We start from the raw sequence: 25,871 nt of genomic DNA, 5'->3' as shown, positions 1-25,871 counted from the left end.
CCACTGCATATTCTTTCCTCCTTTGTCATAGATTAATTAACCATGTAATCATGGGTTTATTTCTGAGTTTTCCATTTTATTCATCTGTGTCTTGTGCCAGTAACATACTGTTTTAATTACTATAGTTTTGTAATATAACTTGAAGTCCAGGATTGTGGTACCTCCAATTTTTTTCAAGATTGCTTTGGCTATTTGGGGTATTCTATGGTATCCTATCAATTTTAGGATTTTTTGTTCTAGTTCTATGAAAAATGCTGTTGGTATCTTGATGGAGATTGCATTAAATGTATAGGCTGCTTTGGGTAGTATGGACATTTTAACAATATTTGTTCTTGCAATCCATGAGCATGGAATGTCTTTGTGTCATCTTCAATTTCACTCATCAGTGTTTTATAGTCTTCAGAGTACTGGTCTTTCATCTTTTTGGTTAGGTTTATTCCTATGTATTTTACTATTTTTAGTGCAATTTTAAGTGGGATTGTTTTCCTTCTCTTTCTGCTGCTTTGTGTATAGAATGAAATGGATTTCTGTACAGTGATTTTATATCCTGCAACTTTACAAAATTCACTTAATCAGTTCTCTAGCAGTTTTTTGGTGGAATCTTAAGGGTTTTCTATATACAGTAAACAGGAGTGGTTTAAAAGCAGTAAGGAATAGTTAATACCATCAAGCCTCACAGGATAACGTATCAGTTTTGCAGTGCATAATATCCTATTGGTTTTGACAAGTGAGTTACATTAGTGAGAGCAGTGGATGAGGTTAAAAGAAAGGGAGACAGTGAAATTGAGGGTATTGCTAAATGGCTGGAGGAAGTGAAAGATCAGAGAAACTAGGACAGACTAAGGTAGAAGTGAAGGCAGTACAAGAATAACATTGAAAAAATTGAGTGGCCAAAATCCTAGAGTTCATAAAGACCATTCCCTAACACTGCCAAGTGCGCAGTTCCCAAACTTTCTCAGTTTACATGCTCTTAGTGTCTCAGTATTTACAAAGCATACCTACAGCTAAAACTAACAAAAACCCCAAAAATACAAGTTTCATTTACTACATAGTTCTAATAACTTAGTTTTTATGCCCTAACAACTTAGCATCTGTTTGGACACAACAAAGCTTTTCAAACTTTGTAATCATATTGAACATTTTTGTGTGATACTTTTATCACAGCAATTGCTAAAAGCACAGCTTCTCAAAGAAATATCATCCAAAAGGATGCTGCAATGTAACAGTAAAACTTTGAAATACCTCAAGCTAGTAATTTGTTTGGTGTCCAATAAGTATGGCTGTGATTTCTGGAAAAATTTTTATGAGTGGTTTAAGTGAATTTTGAACCATTAGAAAACCATCAGGTACTACATATGTCAACCATATGGATATATTAAGGTCACCAAAGTGATGGCAAGACTTGAGATGGAGAAGTATGAGCCAGTTGCCAAAGAAAAAGAATAGGGAAGTATAACCAGAAAGAAAATAGTACAAATGAAAGAATTAAGTAAAGGTGGCATGGTGATGGGTTGAAAGGGACAACAGGAGGAGATTCTGTGTTACAGTAAAAAGGATCCACAACTCCCCCTTCACAAAACACAAAGAAGCATTGTCCTTTTGGGTGTTAGATGCCTATAAGCCAGGAAAGATGAACAAGACTGTACTGTGCAGAGTTTAAGGATCTGATATATTTGTTCATAATGAAATGGTTCCTAGATGCAAGCTAGATTTTAAACTCCTAAAGGGCAAAAGCTTTATTTTATTCATTTCTTATATTCCTGGGGCCTACAATGTAGACCCTAGATTAATCACAGATTTACTGACTCCCTTTCAATGAGGAAAAGACAAACATCAACCTCCAAACTGACTCAATGAGGGATACTAAAAAAGACTGAGGAGTCTGGCAGCCATACACAAAGAAAAAGCCCAATATGGCAAAAGAGAGTAAATATAAATCAATTATTAATCTGAAAAATGATCACTTCAGAATCTCAAAATAGACATACATAACTATTTTTTTTTGATTAAACATTTTAGGATATGCATGGGATTACCACTTGACTATTTCAGTTCATAATGAATTAAAAAAATTTATGAGTATTTTTATCTCCCCAATTATGAGGCAATACATGAGATTCTCAAGGTAACTACAAATTGTATAATTTAAGGGTTCATCTGTTATTAATAAACACTGTAGAAACATTACACTACCATTTGTACGATAGATTATACCATGTGTGGTACTGAATCTTAAAGCTTCTTTTTAATCTTCCATTATATCTAAACAATGACTCAGGGAGAAAGGATATTTATAAGAATAATCATACACGCATTATTAAAGTAGAAATGATGAAAATTTCAGGGTGACAATACATAAATAATAACTCTGTTGGAATTCCACATCTATTATTATTACAATATACTCATCTACTGACGCTAAAACCATGAGGCTAATGCTTGAACAAAAATAGCATTAAATTTATACATAAACTTCTGGCAAAATTGTACAATTTTGTCCATTTTACAGTCACTCTTTCTTGTTTAGTCCAAAAATCAAATCCTATCTAGCAAATACTGTTACTTCAATAATACAAAGTTTTGTCTACTAGTCATATGTTGATCTATACATTGTCAATAACATCCCCAAGTAAAAGAATATTTCATTAATATCAGGCATTCTCAAAGCCTAAAATCTTAAGAAATAAATTTTTTAAAAAAACATGAGAGTTAAAATAAGGAGTTCTGAACTTAAAATGCTTTGCTAAGTTTTATTGTATAGATTAAAATTCTGGTTTCCTAGATTCAGTAATACTAAATTGTCTGTTGGGTTTAGTAGCTTCTTGCATCAGCTCCTGCAACTGTCCAATTTGTTCATCACGAAAGTCATTAAGTTTTTCTTCCGGTAGGGCAGCTCCAAAACATACTTTTTCTGTTGAATTTTGTCTGTTTTCATTAGTTTGTTGCCATAGCACTGAGGCATACACCTAATAAAAAGACCAAAAAAAAAAAAGTTATATATATAAAAGTAAGATATATATTTACTCATTTAATGTTAGAGAACTTAAAAAAAATCTAATTCCAAGTCACTATTTTTCTCCATCACTGAAGATACAAACAAAATGGCTGCTGATTTACTATTGGTGAAAATTTCAAATATATGTTATTTTTAGCACTGTTAAGAGTTTCAATAGATTTTTAGCAGTTTTTAACCTGGAAATCTGGGGGGTTGGGAATGGCCCATGGATAGACTTGAAGAACATGCATATACCACCCAAAAGTGATATGCTAAATTGTATGCACAGAAGTACTACAAATAGTTCTGGGGCTCTAGCTTTCCTCAGGTTTTCTTTTTTTTCTTTCTTTTTCTTTTTTAAAAAATTTTATTTATTTATTCATGAGAGATACAGAGAGAGAGAAAGGCAGAGACACAGGCAGAGGGAGAAGCAGGCTCCATGCAGGGAGCCCAAGCCAGGACTCGATCCTGGGTCCTCAAGATCATGCCCTGGGCTGAAGGCAGCGCTAAACCATTGAGCCTCCTGGGCTGCCCTTTCCTCAGGTTTTCAAAAGAGAGTGGTGGTTCTTATAGACTTAACAGTAGGTTGCAAAATTTATTGTTAATTCTCTTACTTTCAATTAAAACACTAATTCACACTAGAGAGAAAGTTATCAAATCCTTAACCTTTTAATATTTAATAATAATCTTTGTCAGGAAAAAAATCTCTATTTTTCATGCTGTAGTTTTTCTCTCATTCAATCAGCATCTTTAGTCTAATACTCCAACTACTGTTGTCTGGCACAAGTGATACATTTTTGAAGCAGACTTTCACTCTACAATCAATCCTTTAATCAGACAGTAAGTAACAATATATTTTAGTTCATGAAGTTAAAAGAATGTATGCACCCTCTAGGTAAGTAAATATTTAACTCTATATAATGCCACTAACTCTATCTAGTTTAATTAAATTGTTTATAACTAGATTGCCATTATTACCAAAGAAACTTTAATTCAAGACATTCCAAATCTTTACCTGTATTGAAAATATTTTATGTTTTACAGAAGTCAGTTTCATATAATAACTGAAAAAGAGCTGCACACAAGCTTTATCAATCCCACCTCTAAGTATATGCCCCAGAACAGGGTTTCTCAACCTTCACACTATTAACAAATTGGATAATACTTTTGTAGTAGGGTGGATGGGAGTCTGTTCTTGCACCATAGGATGTTTTAGCAGTATATCTAGTCTCTACCCAGGAGATGCCAGTAGCACACCATCCTCAGTCTTGATAATCAAAAATGCCTCCAACCTTGCTAACTGTTCCCTGGCTGACCCAGGTTGAGAACTATCATTCTAAAGAAACTTTCAAACATGTGACTGAGTGGCATAAGAAGTGTGGTACTACTTGTTAAAGCAAAAATTGGAAACAAGGGCAGACCCGGTGGCTTAGTAGTTTAGTGCCGCCTTCTGCCCAGGGTGTGATCCTGGAGACCCAGGATCGAATATCGCATCAGGCTCCTTGCATGGAGTCGGCTTCTCCTTCTGCCTCTCTCTCTATAATAAATAAAAAATCTTAAAAAAAAATTGGAAACAATCTCACTGTATTTCTCAGTAGAAGAAAGAACAAATACACTAAGCTTTATTCAGATACTTCATCTTTTCAAAGAGCCAGTTCTTGGTTTCATTGATCTTTTCCATTGTTTTGTTTTTTAGTCTCCATTTCATTTATTTCTGCTCTGATCTTTATTATTTCCTTCTTTCTACTAGATTCAGGCTTTGTTTATTCTTTAGCTCGTTCAGTTCTTTTAGCTAGCTAGCTCTTATAGGTGTAAGGTTAGGTTGTTTGAGATTCTTCTTGTTTCTTGAGGTAGGCCTGTATCACTATAAAATTGTTGTCACTTCATTCCAAAGATTTTACTGTTGTGTTTTCATTCATCTCCATGTATTTTTTAAATTTCCTCTTGATTTCTTTATTAACTCACTGGTTGTTTAGCAGCATGTTGTTTAGCCTACTACATGTGTTTGTTTTTTCCATTTTTTTTCTTGTGACTGATTTCTAGTTTGATACCCTTGTGGTCAGAAAACATGCATGATATGATTTCAATCTTCTTAAATTTTTTGAGACTTAATTTGTGGCCTAACGTGACCTATCCTGGAGAATGTTCCATGTGCACTTGAAAAGAATGTATATTGTTGTTTTGTATGGAATGTTGTATATGTAAGTCCATCTGGTCTTGAATACAAAGCCACTGCTTATTAATTTTCTGCCTTAACGACTACCCAGTGATATAAGTGGGATGTTAAAGTCCCCTACTATTATTATATTACCCTAAATTTCTCTTAATATCTGTTTATATTTGCTTTCTGTATATTGGTCTCCAATGTTGGGTATTAGATATTTACAATTCTTATATCCTCCTGTTGAAGGATCCCTCTATTATTATGTAGTGCCCTTCTTTGTCTCATTACCATCTTTGTTTTATTTTTTTAAGATTTTATTTATCTGAAAGAAAGAGAGCACAAGCAGGGGGAGTGGCAGAGGGAGAGGGAGAAGCAGGCTCCCCACTGAGCAGGGAGCCTGACATGGGGTTCCATCCCAGGACCTTAGTATCATGGCCTGACCCAAAGGCAGATGCTTAACCAACTGAGCCACCCAGGTGCCCCACAGTCTTTGCTTTAAAGTCTATTTTGTCTGATTTGAGTATTGCTACCCAGTTTTTCCTCCCTCCCTTTTACATGGAATATCTTTTTTCATTCTTTCACAGTCTATATGTTTGAGCTCTGATGTGAATCTCTCGTAGACAGTATACAGATGGGTCTTGTTTTTTTTTAATCCATTCAGTCATCTAATGTCTTCTGATGGGAGCATTTAGACCATTTACATTTGAAGTAATGCTTGATAGGTATGTAACTGTCATTTTGTTAAACTGTTTTCCAGTTGCTTTAGTTGTTCTCTGTCCATTTCTTCTTCTCTCTTTTCCCTTGATTGGCGAATTCCTGTGGTGTTATGCTTGGCTTCCTTCCTCTTTATTTTTTTGTGTATCTATTATAAGTTTTTAGTTTGTGGTTACCATGAGGTACGTATATAACATTATATATAACAAGGATAAAGCAACTATATTAAAATGGCAGCCACTTAGGTTTGAACATTCCAAAAGAACTTTTTAACTCCTACTTCCACAGTTCATGTAAATGTTGTCATATATTACCTTTTTATTCATATTTTCCCTACTTTCAATTAGGGCCTCCCCCTCCCACCTTAAGTCCCTTTAACATTTCTTATAAGGTTGGTTTAACTTTTCTTTGTCTGGGAAACTCTTTATCTCTCCTTGCCAGGTAGGAAACAAAACAAAACAAAATCATAAAACCAAAAATATTCTTTCAGCTCTTTACAGGCCAGAAGAGAGGGGCATGATACATTCAAAGTTCCTGCCGAAAAATCAGCAGAGGCTTTATGGAGTTTCCCTCTGTTACTGCTTTAAAATTTTCTCCTTATCTTTAACTATTGATATTTTAATTATCATGTGTCAAGTGATGTGGACTTCCTTGAGTTCATCTTGTTTGGAATGTTCTGCAGTTCCTCAACAAAGATTCCTATTTTCTTCCCCTCTCTTCTCCTTCTGGGACTTCTATAATATAAATGGGTACTTGAGAGTCTAAAAGATATTTTGAATCATTTAAAAAGCTTTTTTGCTGTTCAGCTTGGGTGCTTTCCATTACCTTGTCTTCTAGATCACTGATCAGTTCCTCTGCATCTACTAACCTGTTTATTCCCTCTGATGTATTTTTCATTTCAGTTACTGTATCCTTCAACTCTGGTTCTTTTTTGTATTTTCAGTCTCTTTGTTGAAGTTCTTACTGAGTTCTCTTCAGTGAGCATCTTTATGATTATTACTTTAAATTATATCAGACATATTACTTATCTCCATTTCATTTGGAGTATATTCCTCTGTCTCATTTTGCTTGACATTTGGTGTTTGTTTCTATGAATCAGAATTTTCCTAAACTTGAAGGAATAGCTTTGTGTATGGTCATCCCTGGTGGAAGCTTTGGCTTCTTGGTGGTGACTTTGGCTGGCTGGAACATGGTGGGGGTGGGAGGGTCTCAAAGCTCTCTGTTCAGAGGATATCCTGGCAAGATAGCTAAAATGAGAGAAAAGTGGGGTGCTCTGATGGGGCAGGGGCCCTGGAGTCCCAGGGACTTCCACGTAGGGGGTGTCCTGGTGGGGTGGTTGGAGCCAAGGTGAGTCCCAGGATGCTTAGTACAGTAGATGTGAGCTAGGAGGTCCCCAGAGCATACTGAGTAAGCCATCTGGAGCCAAAGCGGTGTGGCCTAGACTGTTCCAGGATGCTTAGCACTGGTATACCTTTGTACCTTGGCATGATGGTTGGAACAGCAGTAAGTGCTGACATGGGTATTCTGATTTATGTTTCTCTGAGGCTGCCTTGGTGGGATGGCTGAGGCTGGTGTGGACTAGGGTCCTGGGGCTCACTGGGGTGATAGGTTAGCTAGGGCACCCAAACCACTCTCCTGTCCATGCTACCTAGGAGGAGGGGGAAACATAAACCAAGGCTCTTGCCAGCCCCTCCTACCCAGAGAGAATTTCAGCAGCTCCCTTCTTGTTTGGTCAAGTTTCTCTTCCTGTTCAGATCCTTTATATTGTAATAGTAGTTGTTGGGTTGTTTTTTTTTTTTTTTACCCCTTACTTAGCTTTTTTTTTTTTTTTTTTTTTAATTATGATAGGTGACAAGGATTAAGGAGTGTACTATTTCACCCATTCCCCCACCTACCTCCCCTCTGGTAACCATCAGTTAATTCTCCATAATTATTTGTTTGGTCTTAAATTCCACATGACTAAAATCATACAGTATTTGCCTTCCTCTGGCTTATTTTGCAGAGCATTATTTTCTCTAGCTCTATCCATATTGTTGCAAATGGCAAGATTTTTATTTTATGGCTGGGCAATAGTCCATTGTATATCCATACCACACTTTCTTTATCCATTCATCTATTGAGGACACTTGGGCTGCTTCCATAGTTTGGCTACTGTAAATAATGCTGCAATAAATATGGGGGTGTATGTATCCCTTTGAGTTACTGTTTTATATTTTGGAGGTAAATACCTAGTAGTAGGGTAACTGGATTACAGGATCTATTTTTAACTTTTTTTTAAGGAAACTCTATACTATTTTCCACAGTAGCTGCAACAGTTTGCATTCCCACCAAGAGTGCACAAGGGTATCTTTTTCTCCACATCCTTGTCAACACTTGTTTCTTGTGGTTTTGATTTTAGCCATTCTCATAGTGTGAGATGATACCTCATTTTAGTTTTGGTTTGCATTTCCTTGATGATGAATGATGTTGAGCATCTTTTCATGTGTCTATTGGCCATCTGGAAGCCCTCTTTGGAAGGATATCTATTCATGTCTTCTGCCCATTTTTTAATTGTAGTATTCATTTTGGGGTATTGAGTTTTATCAGTTCTTTATATATTTTGGATACTAGCCTTTTATTATATGTCATTTGCAAGTATCTTCTTTCATTCAGTAGGTTATCTTTTCATTTTGTTGGTTCTATCCTTCACTGTACAGAAGTTTTTTATTTTGCTGTAGTCCTTGCTTTCTCAGGAGACACATCTAGAAAAATGTTACTATGGCCAATGTTAGAGAAATTACTGTCTGTGTTCTCTTCAAGGAGTTTTATGGTTTCAGGTCTTACATTTACATCTTTAATCCATTTGGAGTTTATTTTTGTGTATGGCAAAAAAAAAAAAAAAAGGTGGTCCAAGTTTCAGCCTTCTGCATGTAGCTGTCTGGTTTTCCCACCACCATTTGTTGAAGAGACAGTCTCTTCCCCACTACATATTCTTTCCTCCTTTGTTACAGAATAACTGACCATATAATCATGCATTTATTTCTGGATTTTCTGTTCTGTTCCATTGATCTATATTCCTATTTTTTAAATTTTATGTATTTGTTTGAGAGAGAGAAAGCACAAGCTGGGAGAGGGACAGAGGAGAAGCAAACTCCCTGCTGTGCAGGGAGCCCAAAGTGGGGCTCAATCCCAGGACCCAGGGATCATGACCTGAACCAAAGGCAGATGCCCAATGACTGAGCCACTCAGGTACCCTATATGTCTATTTTTATGCCAATATCATACTGTTTTAATTACTCCATTTTGTAATATAACTTGAAGTCCGGAATTGTGATAACCTCCAGTTCTGTTTTTCTTGTAGTTGCTCTTCTTTGTTCTGTGCCCCAGGGCATCTGGCACTGGTGTGTGCTAGATGGTCTGAGCTCACTGAGGCACCAGGCCTGTGAAGATGCTCAGCCCCTGCTCCCATCTGTACTTTCAAAATGGAGGGGAAGCATAGGCCTGGTGCTCACCAACAGTTCTCTTGCCATTTGGCAGGATTCTAGGACTGGTTCCTTTACATTCTAGTTGCCCTTTTCAGCCATGGCTTTTTTTCTATAGTCTAGAGCAAACATATCTGCTTATCATCCCTCAGTACTATCCCTCCCCACCATAGTTTGCAGTGCTTGGGGTGGGGGTTCTCTTTGTTACCATGTAGAGAATAGTAAGAGAGATGGAAACATGGTATATCTATCCTTTGTTGTACAGAAGCTGTTCAGTCACCCCTCAGGTTTTTGTTTTTGTTTTTCAGGAGGAATTGCTCTATTAATAGTTAAATCAATAGGTATACCAATGAATAAATAGGTATACGTATTTATTGATATAAATAGGTATATCAATGTTGGAGGTAAGGTCTACTCACAGTAAATCATCTTGGACTAGAATTTCAGATACTACTTTATAACCCATTAACAGGTAAATAAACTAACTATTTATCAGCATGGATGAATGTCTAAAACAGAATCCAAAAAGTGTATTTTAAAAAGTTCTGAAAAGAAGAACAAATTTGGAGCATTCACAGCATCTGACTGCAGAACTGACAAAGCTACATTAAATAATTAAAATAATGTGATACAGGCTTTAAGATAAACATATAGACCAACAGAATAAAATTTAGAGTCCAGAAATAAACCCTACATATATGGCCAATTGATTTTCAACAAGAGTGTCAAGGCCACTCAATGGGGGAAAGAATAGTCTCTTCAAGAGACACTCCTGAGAAAACTGGATCCCTCCCTCCCAGTATATACAAAACTTAATACAAAATCCATGAAACTTCAGATCTAAATATAGGAGATAAAATCATAAAACTCCTAAAAGAAAATAGGTAAATCTTCATGACCTTGAATTTGGCAATGAATTCTGAAAAATGACCCCAAAACACAAACAATAAAAGAAATAAGGAGATCCCTGGGTGGCTCAGTAGTTTAGCACCACCTTTAGCCTGGGGCATGATCCTAGGGACCCGGGATCCAGTCCCATATCAGGCTCCCAGCATGGAGCCTGCTTCTCCCTCTGCCTGTCTTTCTCTGTGTCTCTCATGAATAAATAAAGTCTTAAAAAAAAAAAAAAACAACTGTGCCTTTAACAAAATCAAAAGCTTCTTTGCACCAGAAAACATTATTAAAGTGAAAAAACAAACTACAGAATGGGAAAAAATAATCACAATCAATGTACTGGATGAAAACACCCAGCCTATAAAAAAACAAAACAAACACAAAACTCCTATAACTCAACCACAAAAAGACAACAGCCCAATTTAAAAAGTAGACATTTCTTCAATGATGATATAGAAATGGTCAACGAGCATATTATTTTTTAAAATATTTTATTTATTTATTCATGAGAGATACAGAGAGGCAGAGACATAGGCAGAGGGAGAAGCAGGCTCCATGCAGGAAGCCTGATGTAGGACTCCATCCAGGGACTCAATCCAGGGACTCCAGGATCACACCCTGGGCTGAATGAAGGCAGCCTGCTTAACTGCTGAGCTACCCAGGGGTCCCAGGTCAATGAGCATATTAAAAGACACTTAACATCATTAGGGAAATGCAAATCAAAGCCCTATTGTGTTGGCAAGAATCTGAGGAAAATAGCATTGCTGATGGGATATGAAATGGTACAGCCTCTAAGGAAAAGAATTTGGCAATTCCTCACAAGGCTAAAGAATTATTGTATGACCCAGCAATTCCACTCATTGGTATATAACCAAAATAAATAAAAGCAGGAACTCAGACACTTGTACTCCTCTGTTCAGAACAGCCTTACTCACAAAGGCTAGTATGTGGAAACAACCCATGTGTCCATTAGATGAATGGATAAACAAAATGTGGTATAGATACAAGGAAATAATATTTATCCTTAAAAAGGAATGAAGTTCTGGTATATTCTACAACATGGATGAACTTTGAAAACATTATGCTAAGTAAAATAAGCCTTACACAAAGAATATTGTAGGATTCCAGTTACATGAAACATGTAGAATAAACAAATTTAGAGGGACAGAAAATAGAACAGAGGTTACCTCGGGCTGGGAAAATGGGATTTATTGCATAGCAGGCACAGGGTGTCTGTTTGGGTAAAAAAAAGCGTTTGGGAATAGAAAGTGGTAACTGATGCACAACATTGTAAATGCAATTAATGCTCATGAATTATATGCTTTAAAATGGTTGAAATGGAAAATTGTATGTTATATACTTTTTTAAAATCACATTAAGAAAAAGGTTATGCAAGAAATTTTATATCAATTAATGGCGGAGTAGCTTCTATCAGACCAACTTTCCTGCAGATAATCTTGTAACTCCAGAGAACTATAATCAAACAACAACCCCAAGGCACTTGAGAACAACCAGAGTTACAGAGAAAATAGAAAGGAGTCGACTCTTCAGAAATTGACAGAGAATACTGGGTTAGATTCCCATATTTATGGCTTTTAGTCTAAGATTCCTGTTGGTGCTGAGAGGTAAGGGAAGAAGCTGTGGACACTGTGGGCTAACCACAGCAATTGGAAAGTGACAAGGGGATATCACAGGAAAAAAAAAAAAGAACTATAGAAAGGGAACTCTGAATTCTGTAAATAAACTCTGCCAAAATATCTGGCTAACCCCATAACTATGAATGCTCAGAACAGACTCAAAACAGCCCCCCAAAAAGGGTAAAAAAAAAAAAAAAGATATTTCAGTAGCTTCTCATCAAAGAAGACAGAATTTGGAATCTGAGTTCTGCCAAATTAACTGCTTGATAAAATCAAGACAGTTTGGAAGAAAATAGTGGAATAATGTCTCTATGATGTATCATTCAGTGTCCAGGAAAAAAAAACCCAAGATTACTAGAAGCATGGAAATTCAAAAGAAAAGATAATGTCTGAATGGAAAAGTTAATGTCTGTAAAGATTATATTTTTAAGTAATCGCTACACCCAATATGAGGCTCCAACTCACAACACTGACATCAAGAGTTGCATGTTCTACTGACTAAGCTAGCCAGGTGTCCCTGGTGGAAAGGGATTTTAAAGCAGCTATTATAAATATGTGTAAGTACATAAAAGAAAATTTGACCATAATGAATGCATATGAGAAATTTCAGAACAGAATAAATTGTTAGAACCAAATGAAAATTCTAGAACATCATGATGCATTATCTGAACTGTAAAAAAAAAAACCCACTGGGCTTAAAAGCATACTAGAGTTGAAAGAAGAAAGATCCAGTGAACTTGAAATATATCAGAAGTTATTCAATCTATAAGAAAAAAACTATTAAACTTAAGATCAATGTTATATGAGACAAGGTCAAAACATTTATTTAGATGGAACTGGAGAAAAAGAATGAGGCAGGAAATATATTTGAAAAGTAAGTATCTGAAAAACATACAGATTCAAATTGCTTAGCAAGTTCCCAGCAAAAACTTACAAAATGAAGACACTCTTGGCCACATTAGAGTTTTAAAAAGGACCAATAAAGCAAAAATCTTACATTTATAAACAGTATACCCATTTTTTATAGATCTCAAAAATACATTATTCATAAACATATATAAATGCAAAATATATTAAAACAAATATGGAAACAATAGCCATCACCGTCAAGATACTGATAATCTCTGAGGACGAGGAAAGGGGAAAAGATTGGGATAAAGTTTTATCTGCACTCTTAATATCTTTTTTAAAGAACTAAATCAGTAAATTCCAGGAGTAAATGGCCTCACTGATAAATTCAAACTCTTGCAAAAAAATTTAGAGTATATTTCCTATTTTACTCATTTTACAAAGCCAGCATTACCCTGATACCAAAACCAGACACAGCCACTGCACACAAAGAAAATTAGAGGTCAATATCCCTGATGAACATAGCTGTAAAAATTCTCAACACATTACCAAGCCCAATTCAACAATACATTAAAAGGATCATACACCATCAAGAAGTGTGATTTATCCTTGGGATATAGGATGATTCAGTGTCCACAAATCAGTGTGATACACCACATTAACAAAACGAAGGATAAAAATCATATCTCAGTAGATACAGAAAAAGCATTTGACAAAATTCAATATCCATTCGTGATGATGGTAAGAGCAGATGTAATGGGCTTGATGGTGCCATATATATATATATATATATATATATAATATATATATATATATATGATATATATATATATCAAGTCCTAACTCCTAGAACCTGTGTTATCCTATATGGTGAAGGATTTACAAATGTATTTAAAAGCTAAATACGTGGGCAGCCCTGATGGCCCAGCAGTTTGGCGCCGCCTTCGGCCCAGGGTGTGATCCTGGAGACCCGGGATCGAGTCCCACATTGGGCTCCCTGCATGGAGCCTGCTTCTCCTTCTGCCTGTGTCTCTGCCTCTCTCTCTCTCTCTCTCTCTCTCTCTCTGTCTGTCTGTCTTGAATAAATAAATAAAATCTTTAAATAAATAAATAAATACAAGCTAAATACTTGAGATGAGGAAATTATCCTGTTGGACTCTAATACCATCAGAAATGTTCAGGGATCCCTGGGTGGCGCAGCGGTTTGGCGCCTGCCTTTGACCCAGGGCGCGATCCTGGAGACTCGGGATCGAATCCCACGTCGGGCTCCTGGTGCATGGATCCTGCTTCTCCCTCTGCCTATGTCTCTGCCTCTCTCTCTCTCTGTGTATGACTATAATAAATAAATAAAAATTTAAAAAAAAAAGAAATGTTCATCTAGGAGAGAAGTAAGAAATTAAACACACTAGAAAAATGATGATGTGAAAATGATGATGTGAAAACAGAGTTTGGAGTGATGTGGCCACAAGTCAAGGGATCCTTACATCTACCAGAAGCTGGAAGAAACAAGGCTCAGTTTCTCCCCTAGAGCCTCCAATGCCTTAATTAGGACCCCTGGCATCTAGAACTTTGAGAGACGAAACTTCTGTTGTGTTAAGCCTTCATGTTGTGCTAATTTATTACAGTAACCCCAGAAAACTAATATAGCAGTAAACTACTGAAAATTTTAGAAAAGTCTAGTAGAAAAAACCACCCTTCATGCTTTAACAACTTTACCTGTTAGCAAAAGATGAATTCACTGTGGCTGCTAATTCCATTTCTCACTAGAGCTTTTTAAAAGGCAGAGGACCTACAGTACCAGTTAATCAGGGATTAAAAAACTAAAATACCTTGAGACTAGTTCTGCTTTCACTGCACTTCCTACATATTCAACTTGAATCCAGTTGATACCACTAAAATACTGGTAAGAAAGTAGATAGAATCTATTAGAATATGACTTTAATGTATATAAAAAATAAAAATAAACTTAGTTTAATAAAATTATCTCTGAAGTATTAGAAGACCAACTTCTATTGCACAGGGTTTTGTTTTGGTTTTTTTTTTTTAAGAATAAAAGTGAACTGTATGAGATTTTTTTTTTTTTTACCAGCTTTGGAAATTAATAAACATTACAAGGATATCCTAACAAGAGAAACAACCAGATATAATGCACCCCCTGATACTTATCACCTATACCAAAAACCAACCTACACCTAACAAGCCGATATATCTAACCCAACTTACAGAATAATGTGTTAAACCTCACTATGGGAATGCAATCAGCAAAACCCAGACTATAAGAATGCAACTGGCAGAAATCCAAACAATCCCAATCTAAGCTAATAAAGGAAAAATCACAGTAAGAAACCAGTAAGACACCACCTTAACCAAATGATTGAGGTTAACACAGTAATAAGTGATATTGATAGCATTGTACCCCCTGCTAATACTGCACTGAGAAGGGTACATCAGCTCTGTAGTATTTCTCCCACTAATGTACAACCTCAATGTAATCCTAAGAAAACATCAAATTGCAATTCAGGGACTCTTCATCAAATAACTACCAGGAATTTTCAAACGTTTTAATGTCATGAAAGGAAAGACTAAAGAACTGTCACAGATCAGAGGAAACAGTGGCAACGTGATATCCAAATGCAGTGTGATATACTGAATTAGACTCTGGAACAGAAAAAGAATATTAGTATAAAAACTGGTGAGACTGACTATACTAAGTAGTTAATAATATTGTACTGATGTTAATTTCTTAGTTCTGATCATTGTACTATAATTATGCCAAATATTAATATGTAGGGGAGCTATACTATTTTTGCCACTCTAAGTTTAAAGTTAAAGTAAAAAGCTAAGAAAGGGCAGCCTGGGTGGCTCAGCGGTTTAGTGCCGCCTTCAGCCCAGGGCATGATCCTGGAGACCTGGGATCGAGTGCCACGGCAGGCTTCCTGCATGGAGCCTGCTTCTCCCTCTGCCTCTCCCTTTCTATCTCTCTCTGTGTCTCTCATGAATAAATAAATATCTTTAAAAAAAATCTAAAATAATGTTTAATTTCATAAAAAGGGAGATTTAACAGACATACCAATTATGATGTACTAATTTATCTGGATTCTTTTTTTTTTAAAGATTTTTATTTATTTATTCATGAGAGACACACACAGAGAGAGACAGAGACATAGGCAGAGAGAGAAGCAGGCTCCATGCAGGAAGCCTGATGTGGGACTCGATCCTGGGACTCCAGGCTCACTCTCTGGGCTGAAGGCAGACGCTTAACCACTGAGCCACCCAGGCGTCCCAATTTATCTAGATTCTTAAACAAAAATGGTAATTTAAAAAACTAGATGTTTGATGATATTAAGAATGGCTAATTTTGGAGGTACAATAATGGTACTATCATGATTTCAGAGTTTATTTAGAGATAAATATTAAAGTATTTGTGAATAAAATCATGCTTGTGATTTGCTTTAAAATAATGAGGGTACGGGAAGAAAGTAGAAGAAGGTACAAACGAAACAAAATTGGCCATAGTTGATAAATGCTGAAGCCCACTAACAGGGACGTGGTGGTTTGTTATATTCTAAGTTTGTATAGGCTTGAAAATTTTTCTATTAACTAAAAAATGTATACACACACTCATATATAACACAATCTAAAAAGAAAACTAGAAGGAAATTTAAATAAACAGAATTAGCCATGTATAAATACCATTCAACTAAAACTATTATTTCAATCACTCCTAAATTTCAATTATGTATTTCAAATTCAACTTACCTACAAAACTTCCCAAGCACTGGAAAGCTCCCTTGGCCTATCTAAGCACAAGCCTGTGACTCTAGACAAGGCTGCTCTCATATTGCTTTAACTTCTCTAACCAAAAATCATAGCTCTCAATTCTTTTTCTTTCAATGAATGAGGGATATTAAGTGTCTTTAATGCCAAACTTAATTTTTGTAAATCGAAGAAAAAAGCAAGCGTTTTCAGGTTCAATATTATCTGTTCTTTCCCATGTCAACTTCTAAAATAACTTTAGTTTTCTTCTTTGAATCCTGATGACTTTACAAGAAAAAAAAAAAGTTTGCTTTGAGGCCATCCTTTCTCATCCTGAGATATTTTTTTCTTAAAGATTTTATTTTTCTAGGTTGAAGCACTTAGGTGTTGGTGAAAGGCTGTAGTGCTTTCCTGGCCTGTCATGGAAGCCCACGCAGAAAAAGGAACCAGAAGCTCAAAGTAGTTTGGAGTGCTGAGCCCCCTACATGGAAAGCAGCTGGAGAGAGCCCCACAGTCCTTTGATGGATTTGATGGGAATGAGAAATAAACTTTTGTTAAACTATGAAAAATAGTTTCTTTTGAGTAGTCTGTATACCCAACATTGGGTTCGAAGCCACAACCCTGAAATCAAGAGTTGCATGCTCCACCCACTTAGAAACCAGGCACACACACACGCCCCCGCTCCCCCAGATCTTTATTTCTAATGAGGTCAAAATGATTTCCTGGCTACAAAGTTCTATTCCTTTTAGTTACTGTTGTTAATTAATTTTGTTTGATCCTCACTCTTTCCTGCTGCCAATTAACCATTTCTTTCAGTTTCTCCTTCCTCTCTAGTAAGTATTCATTAGAGAACACACTAAGGTTCTTTTTCTTTTTTTAAAGATTTTATTCATTAGAGAAAGAGAGACAGAGCACATGTACAAGCGGGGGTGGGGGGGGAGAGAAGAGAGAAAGACTCCCTGCTGAGCAGAGAGCCTGACTTGGGGCTTAATCTCAGGACACACACACACACACACACACCAAGATACTGACCTGAGCCCAAGGCAGAGACTTAACTGACTGAGCCATTCAAGCACCGCCACACTAAGGTTCTTTAATGAAAAAACAAACAACCACCACCACCTACATTTACCAGCAGTTTTTCTTCTTTCTGTTTCTGGAACTATTTATTGAATACCTTACCATTACCATAATTTTTAAGCCATAAGTAAAACATATCAAAATAATTTTTATTTATTTATACATGAGAGACAGAGAGAGGGAGAGAGAGAGAGGCAGAGACACATGCAGAGGGAGAAGCAGGCTCCATACTGGGAGCCCGACGTGGGACTCCATCCCGGGTCTCCAGGATCAAGCCCTGGGCTGAAGGCGGCGCTAAACCGCTGAGCCACCCGGGCTGCCCACAAAACAATTTTTAAATAGGTTTCACAACAATTTCCTTACCAAAAGAATAGGACCTCACTTGATACTTTTTTTTAAAAAAAGATTTTATTGATTTATTTATGAGAGACAGAGAGACAGAGAGAGAGAGACAGAGAGGCAGAGACACAGGCAGAGGGAGAAGCAGGCTCCATGCAGGGAGCCTGATGTGGGACTCAATCCTGGATCTCCTAGGCCCTGGGCAGAAGGCCATGCTAAACCACTGAGCCACCTAGGCTGCCCCTGCTTGATACTTTAGCATATGCTTGTGAATCCTGATTAAATTCACTTAGTGTACCATTAAATTCACATTATAAATACAAGTGGTAATCACTGGGTTTGCACCATCTGCCCCACAGGCTAGCATCAAAGTGTAATAAGACTCCTCATACACCTGGCATACAAAAATTGAGACTGATTGGTTCTTATGAACAAATCTGGGCCACAATTTTTTTATATGCAAATATCGAACACTGTTGGTAAGAGAATAAGATTTGAATATGGGACAATGATAGAGTTACAAAAAGCCAGGAATCAAGTCAATAAATCTATGGACTTCATACAGTTCAGACTATACTTGTGAGTGATAGGATTTTCAGGGCAGAAAAGATACTAGACCCATTCATATCTTTAAAAAGTCTCATGTATATACAAATAGATATAAGGATTGGTCAAATTTGGGGCACCTGGGTGGCTCAGCGGTTGAGCATCTGCCTTTGGCTCAGGTCATGATCCTGGAGTCCTGGGATTGAGTCTCGCATCAGGCTCCCTGCAGGGAGTCAGCTTCTCCCTTTGTGTATGTCTCTGCCTCTGTGTGTGTGTGTGTGTGTGTGTCTCTTTTATTTATTTATGAATAAATATGTGCTCGCTTCAGCAGCACACATACTATTTATGAATAAATAAAATCTATAAAAAAAAGGATTGGTCAAATTTAAATAGGTACACCTATACTATGCAACAGTTAAAATGAGCTCCCCAAGACAAGTGAAAAAAGCAATTTGCAGAATATTATGTTAAAGAAAGTCATTGACATATGTTTTTAGATTATGTACACATTTATATAGATAATAGAATACTTATATATTTATACATGCAAATGAAGACACTGAAAGGATGCCTACAAAAGTTTAGGGGGTGGTCTTTCATATTCTGTTCCAAACATTTCACTTCTGTAATATTTTGATCTTTTATAATAAATATTAAATAATGTTTAAGTAATTAAATGAAAGAAAAAGCAAAGAGAAGCTTTACTGGACAAATTCTGGAATGAAAGAACTTAGGGCTCTGATTTTCTTGATTTGTCCTAACAGCAGAGGCCAAGTCAATTTGCCATAAAGATTAAAAGAAAACTCAAATTCTCATTTTGTTTAATCACATATCTACTATTTGCCCTTTGTTCTTTAAAACAAAATTACAACTGAATAGCCCAAAATACAGAAACATTTTTAATTCTAGAAGAAATCATGATACAATAATGAAAATTACCAAATTCTAAATTAAAAAATTGTTTCACAAAAGGATATTCATATATAGAAAAACTTTGTCATAGGCCCCTTTTAAAAGTGAAAACAAACGAAGATCTTTTTTTTTTTTATAGCAACAAGTCTTTATTTTCATATAAGGTGCCCCAGCAGGTGACCATCAGAGAACACACTGCTGTTTACAGATACACAGAACCGAACAAGAAGAGCATGTTAGCATGCGGCCTTACTGTACACATTGGACACTGGTGAACGGTTTCAGACACTGCAATTAGGAAACAGAATGGGCCAACGCCACCTGTCGAGAGGTTCACGGATCACTCAGCAGTGCCGCGGGCGGTCTTTACCTGAAAGCAGAATCACGATCACTCTGGCAGTCTCTGAGCAACTCTAAAACGCAAGTCTAGTGAGAGACAAGCAAGCAAGCGAGAGATACCCTGTCCCATCAGAGGGAGGCTGATTCAGGGCCTCCACTGGCACGTTTCTCAGCGGCAAGGTAGCCGTTTTAATAGCCTGGGTTTTCCTTACCACATTTGCTGGCCATCAGCAAAAGTAAGAATTTCCAACACATGAGCTGAATAAGCCTAGGATTAAAAAGCAGAACACTGTCCACGTAACAGAGCTGCTGCTACTTTGTGACTTCTGCCCAGTTCTCACCTGTTGTCCTGCAAAATCCCCTCATCTGATGAATTTTAGCAAAGCTTCTAGCAACTGTAACAGACCTTTCCTAACCCAGCTCTAGATGCTAAGTATCAGAAACAAATGCCCGTGAAGTGGATGTGTCCATGGGAAAATGGCATTAGGAAAGCCTAATCTTTCTAACTACATATTATTACATGTATTATTAGTCCTATTATTAATTCCCCTTATAAGATAGGCATATATGGTGCTGCCATGCAAAAAACTTCCTGGAAAGCTAAAATAAGAGTAATTTTTCAGGGTTTTGCTAAATTCAATTGTTTGTACTCCTTCAATGTAAACTCCCAAAGAGAAAGACAACTAACTACTAGATCCAGAAGGAAAAAGTTACCTTTCTCCCAAAAATTACTTAATTACTATAAGATTTTATTCAGTAACATTGAACCAACAAAGTTTGGAACATTTAGTCAAGCTTTCTCTGGAGAACTGATTAAAAATGCCATGTCTCCTGGAGGAGCAAAAACAACAAAAACACCCCCCTCCACAATAAACCTGAAAGTTACCTGAATTTTAATAATTAAATTCAAAGACACCTTAGGGATTTCAATCACAGCTTTCTAAGTCATTAACACAATATTTTATATTAAAGAAAAAAAATGAATCTATTTTGTCAATAATAAATTTGATTTTTTGCCTGACAGATTTTATGGTTTTCATGTCAGCAATGACATCCATTTTTATGGCACAAAAACATCAAATACCACCTACGTTATTTCTTAGCACCCAAACAGCTATAATACATCACACTGATTCACAGAATACAAACAATAAGAATAGAAAGTAGCACTAGAGCCACCTATTGATGTATTTCTCAGGTGGCCATGAACCTGGGCCTCTCTGGAATCAAGTTCCCCAGGTTCCTCTGCCCAGTGAAAGCAAGCAGACTCTGGACTCATCTGTGACTCCAGGGATTAACAACAACAACAAAAAAAGTGTTAGTTGCTACTCATGGGAGAACAAAAAAAGAGACTAACCACATGGAACATAGAAGATTCCTGGTTAGGGATATAATATGGAAATGTAGAGAAGATCTGGTTCACAAATGCTCTTTACAGTTGTTTATGATGAATTCTGTATGTCCTTGACATTAGACCCATACAAATCAAGTATTTCATAATGGCAGAAATGAAAAGTCAATACAAATAAGTATATTTCTGTTTAGGAAATTCATCCAAAAGTTTCTAGAAGCTTAATACTAGCATTGTATTTAAAGTAAATGTTATTACATAAGATATCTTACTTAAAGGCAACTATCACAAAAAAACATTCATAATTTTTTTTTATTTAACTGGTCAATTTTTTAAAACTATGAAGATAAATGCATTATATGTACATTTATTCTTTATAATTTGTTTCAGTAAATTTTAGAATACATTATGTTCTGGATAAAGACTTAAATGTATAATACTATGATCCATTAACAGAATATTTTAAAAACTATTAATCAAGCTCTCAAACTAGATACCTTTATTAATCAGAACAAATATGTACAGTGTAGGATTATTGTGAGAATTAAATGAAAAACTGTTAATATTTCTATAAGATCTTTGCATTCAGTCTGTAAAATACTATAGAATTCTCTTCATGGTTGTCTTTATGAATACTCTTGCCTGGAATGCTCTTCTCATGGCTGGCCTCTTACCTCATGTCACAACTTAAATGTCTCTTACTTAGAAAGGCCTTCCTGATCATATAACTTTGTTACTCTTTTTCTCAGTACCCTAAATATTCTGCTCAGTACTTATCTGGTATTTTTACTTGCCCCACTAGAATAAAAAGTCTGTGGACATAGGGACACATCTGTCTTTTTCACTACTGAATTCCCTTCATCTAACATGGGGCCTAGGTCAAAGAAAGTGCTCAATAATTACCATCTTAATGATGACTAAATAAATGTCCAAACAACTACCAGAGACCACTCTTTCAATGTATTACAGGCACAAGTTTAATGCATCATCTTCATATATACCTACTTTATCTAGTTTTTTTTAAAGAAGATTCATAATTTAAGATAGTGAGAGGAATACAGATATTTCCATAAAGTGAAAATATCAAACCTTATTTTTTACTTATGATTTTTTCAAAGGTTATCTTTGCTCAAAGGTTGTCAAACATTTTGGTCTCAGAACTTTATATTCTTAAATACAAAGAAAGAGGTTTTCATGTGGATTATATCTACCAATGTTCACATTAAAAATTAAAACATTTTAAAATTCATTAAAAATCTATGTATTACCAATAAACTCAAAGTAACAACACATTTTTATGGAAAATAACTTTTCAAAAACAAAAACATCTTAGAAGAATGGTACTGGTTTACTAATCTAATAATTGGTTTACTACAAAGACAGCTGGATTCCTTTTCTATTGTGATTTGTAAATTTGGTTTTAGTAGATAAAGAAAATCTAACCTCACACTGATTAATAATTATAAAAGGGAAGCATTTTTAGTACTTTTTCTGATAACTGTGGATATCTGATAACTGTGGATATTATTCTTTGATACTGCACCAAAACTAAGTAAGTGGTAGTTTCTGGAAAGTTGCCATGTACTGTATCAATGAGCTTTTCCTACTCTACTACATTAAAATTCATTGCTCCATTTAACTCTTTGAATGAAATTTTTATCCCTCCATGGTTCTGTAATGTCATGCATTGGTCATGTTTAAAATAGTGGTTCACTAAGTTATGCTGATCTCCTAAATGCTGATGTTTCACTACACAGTATTTTAAAATTACATTTATTAATATCATCACTGATAAAATGAGAAAAGACTTTTTCTTGGGAACTGTCAAGCTTACATTGATACAAGTTTTCCAAAATCCTAATTTTTGCTCAAAAGCTCAAATTTTATCTTTGGCAATCAATATCAGTAATTTTCCATGACCCGATGAGCTCACTTCACTCGTTTTTGAGAAGATGTCTGCAAATATCATGTCTGAGCAATGATTTATCTGTCAGTTGCTCTTTTCAGCAAAAACTGTATACAACTTAAAAGTATTAACTAAAATACCTTTATAAGTGCTTTTACTCAAGACAATCATCATACTTTGGTATGAAGCCAAAGTGTTTCATGAATACTTCCTATTTCTTCACACCAAATATTAAAAAGATGCACTCAAAGGTAAAGATTTAATAAAATTAGTAACATTTACTATTTCATTAAGGACATTCTTATATAAAATTGGCTCAAAAAAAAAAAAAAGAAAAAACTCAGGGAGTTGAGGAAAGATCTAGAAGAGGATCCTGAGTTCCCTTCACCCCACAGACACAACTACATATATCCAACTAGCTCTGTAAATGACTTGAAGATTAGCAGAAAAGACCTTCCACAGTTACAGAGAGGAGGCCACACTGAAAAGACAGGAGGAAAAAAAAAAAAAAAGACAGGAGGGGTGGAGACTCCAGCAAGACCAAACACAATTGGGAGGGACAACCCAAGCACAGAGAAGCCAGAAGATCAGACATCACATGAGGCAATGGAGACTTACATTGGAAAATGAGTCCCCATAACAAACATCTGGCTTTGAAAACAAATGCGGCTTACCTTTGGGAGCTTTTCAAATAAGCAGGACTCAAACTCCAGGTACTTTAGAACTCACTGGGCTTAACACCAGGGAGAGCCAAGGTTGACAGGAAACTGAGTCCCTGCCTTTAAAGAGCCAGCATAATAAATTGGGCCAGAGACACTGCACAGAAGCAGCAGTTTGAAAAGTGCCTGGGATATACATGAAGGAGATTTATTTACTATCTCAGAACGTGTGCTGGCAGGGAAGGATCTTCAAATTTCTTCAGGAACAAAATGCTGGCAGATGCCATTTCTCTTTCCTTTCCTCAACCAAGATAGTCAGATATTCTTGGAAGCCACCACTAATGTATCTATCGTGCTAGTACCACATGCTCAGCTACTGCATTCCCCTGAGGACCCACCCATCTAAACCTGCCTGCTTTGGCTGACTTCCCTCCAAAGCAGCTCCAGCTCCACCACACTCTGCAAGCAGCCTCAACAGAGACCACCACTCCAAAGTGACTACTGTCCTGAGGACAGGGGAAAATAAACCCACACATCAGCACACTTGCAATTCTTGTATTGCTGAGCCTCTTAGCTGGTTGCACAGAGAGCAAGCCATGTCATTCAATGCATCTGCAACTGTGGCAGGGAGGTTAACTGCAGACACCTACTCTGGCTGCTAGCCCCACCCACCTAAAGCTTGTGGTGGCCTCAGAGGAGTCTCTTAATAGTGCAGGTATCAAATCCTGCAAGGTGCACCCACAGCAGACAAATCAGGTCATTGTAGCTAGCTAGGCTGAAAGCAAATACAGCTCAGCCACAACACTAGGGTGCATGCAGTCCATAGAGAAGACACCCTGGAGCACCTGGTGACCCAACAAGATTGAGCACAGGGCACCACAGTGACCTGTTGTACACAAGGCCACTACTTTCAAGACCAGGAGATGGAACCAACTTCTCTAATACATAGAAAACAAGAGTTAGGCAAAATGAAGAGATAGAGGAATATGTCCTAAATGAAGGAACAGGACAAAATGACAAAATGAATCAAATGAAATGTAGATAAGCAAAATACCTGATTGATAATTCAAAATAATGATCATAGATACCCAATGGACTTGAAAAAAGAGCAGAAGAACTCAGTGAAATCTTAAAGAGACAGATAACATTTAAAAAAAAAATCCAGAGAGCTAAAGAATTCAAGAGTGGCATTAAATAGTAAAAAAAAAACAAAAACAAAAACAAAAAAACAAAAAACAAAAACTGCTTCACATTAAATAGTAAAAAACAAAAAACAAAAAAACAAAAAAAAAATCAAGAGTGGAAAAAAATACACTAGAGGGAGTCCATAAATTAGAAGATGCAAAAGAATGTATTAGCAATCTGGAAGATATGATAATGGAAAGCAACTAAGTTGAAGAGCAAAGAGGAAAAAATAGTAATAAAAAGTGAGAATAGGTTAAGAGAACTCAATGACACTAACAAATGTAATAGCATTTGTATTATAGGGATCCCTAAAAAGAAAAGTGAAAGAGAAGGGAACAGAAAACATGTTTGAAGAAATAGCTAAAAACTTCCTAATCTGGGAAAGGAATGGACATCCAGATCCAGGAAGTACAGAAAGTCCCTAAAACAAGATTAACCCCAAGAGCTTCACACCAAAACACATAATAATTACAATGGCAAAAAGTAAAGGTAAAGAGAGAATTCTAAAAGCAGGAAAAGAAGAAGAAGAAGAAGAAGAAGAAGAAGAAGAAGAAGAAGAAGCAGAAGCAGCAGCTACATACAAGATATAAGAGAAACTCCTTACAACTACCAGTTGATTTTTCAGCAGAAACCTTGCATACCAGAAGAGAGTGGCATGATATATTCAAAATCCTGGGAGGAAAAACCTTGCAACAAAGAATAATCTACCTAGCAAGATTATCATTAAAAATAGAATGAGAAAGAGTTTCCCAGACAGACAAAAGTTAAAGGAGTTCATCGCCACTAAACCAGCTTTATAAGAAATGTTAAAGATGCTTAAAGTGTAAAATCCATTAAAAAAAGAAAATTATAAAAGCAAATATATAGTAAAAGTAGTAGACTAATCACTTATAAAGTGAGTATAGAGGTTAAAAATCCAAAAATAGGGGATCCCTGGGTGGCTCACTGGGTTAGCACCTGCCTTTGGCCCAGGGCGTGATGCTGGAGTCCCAGGATCGAGTCCCACATCAGGCTCCCTGCATGAAGCCTGCTTCTCCCTCTGCCTGTGTCTCTGCCTCTCTCTCTCTCTCTGTGTCTCTCATGA

General features: G+C 36.3%; 1 protein-coding gene across 1 annotated transcript in view; it reads right to left on the bottom strand.

Annotated features, from left to right (window-relative positions):
* Positions 1 to 51: 51 nt before the first annotated feature.
* Positions 52 to 25,871, bottom strand: part of SDHAF3 (succinate dehydrogenase complex assembly factor 3) — a 69,675-nt gene continuing 43,855 nt past the window's right edge. Inside the window, exon 2 of the mRNA XM_072764350.1 lies at positions 52 to 2,966. Within this exon, the coding sequence (XP_072620451.1) occupies positions 2,763 to 2,966 (204 nt within the window). The 3' untranslated portion in view covers positions 52 to 2,762. The remainder of the gene's footprint in view (positions 2,967 to 25,871) is intronic.

Source organism: Vulpes vulpes, chromosome 7, assembly GCF_048418805.1.
Source record: "Vulpes vulpes isolate BD-2025 chromosome 7, VulVul3, whole genome shotgun sequence".
NCBI lineage: Eukaryota > Metazoa > Chordata > Mammalia > Carnivora > Canidae > Vulpes > Vulpes vulpes.
Note: the sequence above shows the minus strand (reverse complement) of the source record. Positions and strands in the feature narration are given on the sequence as shown.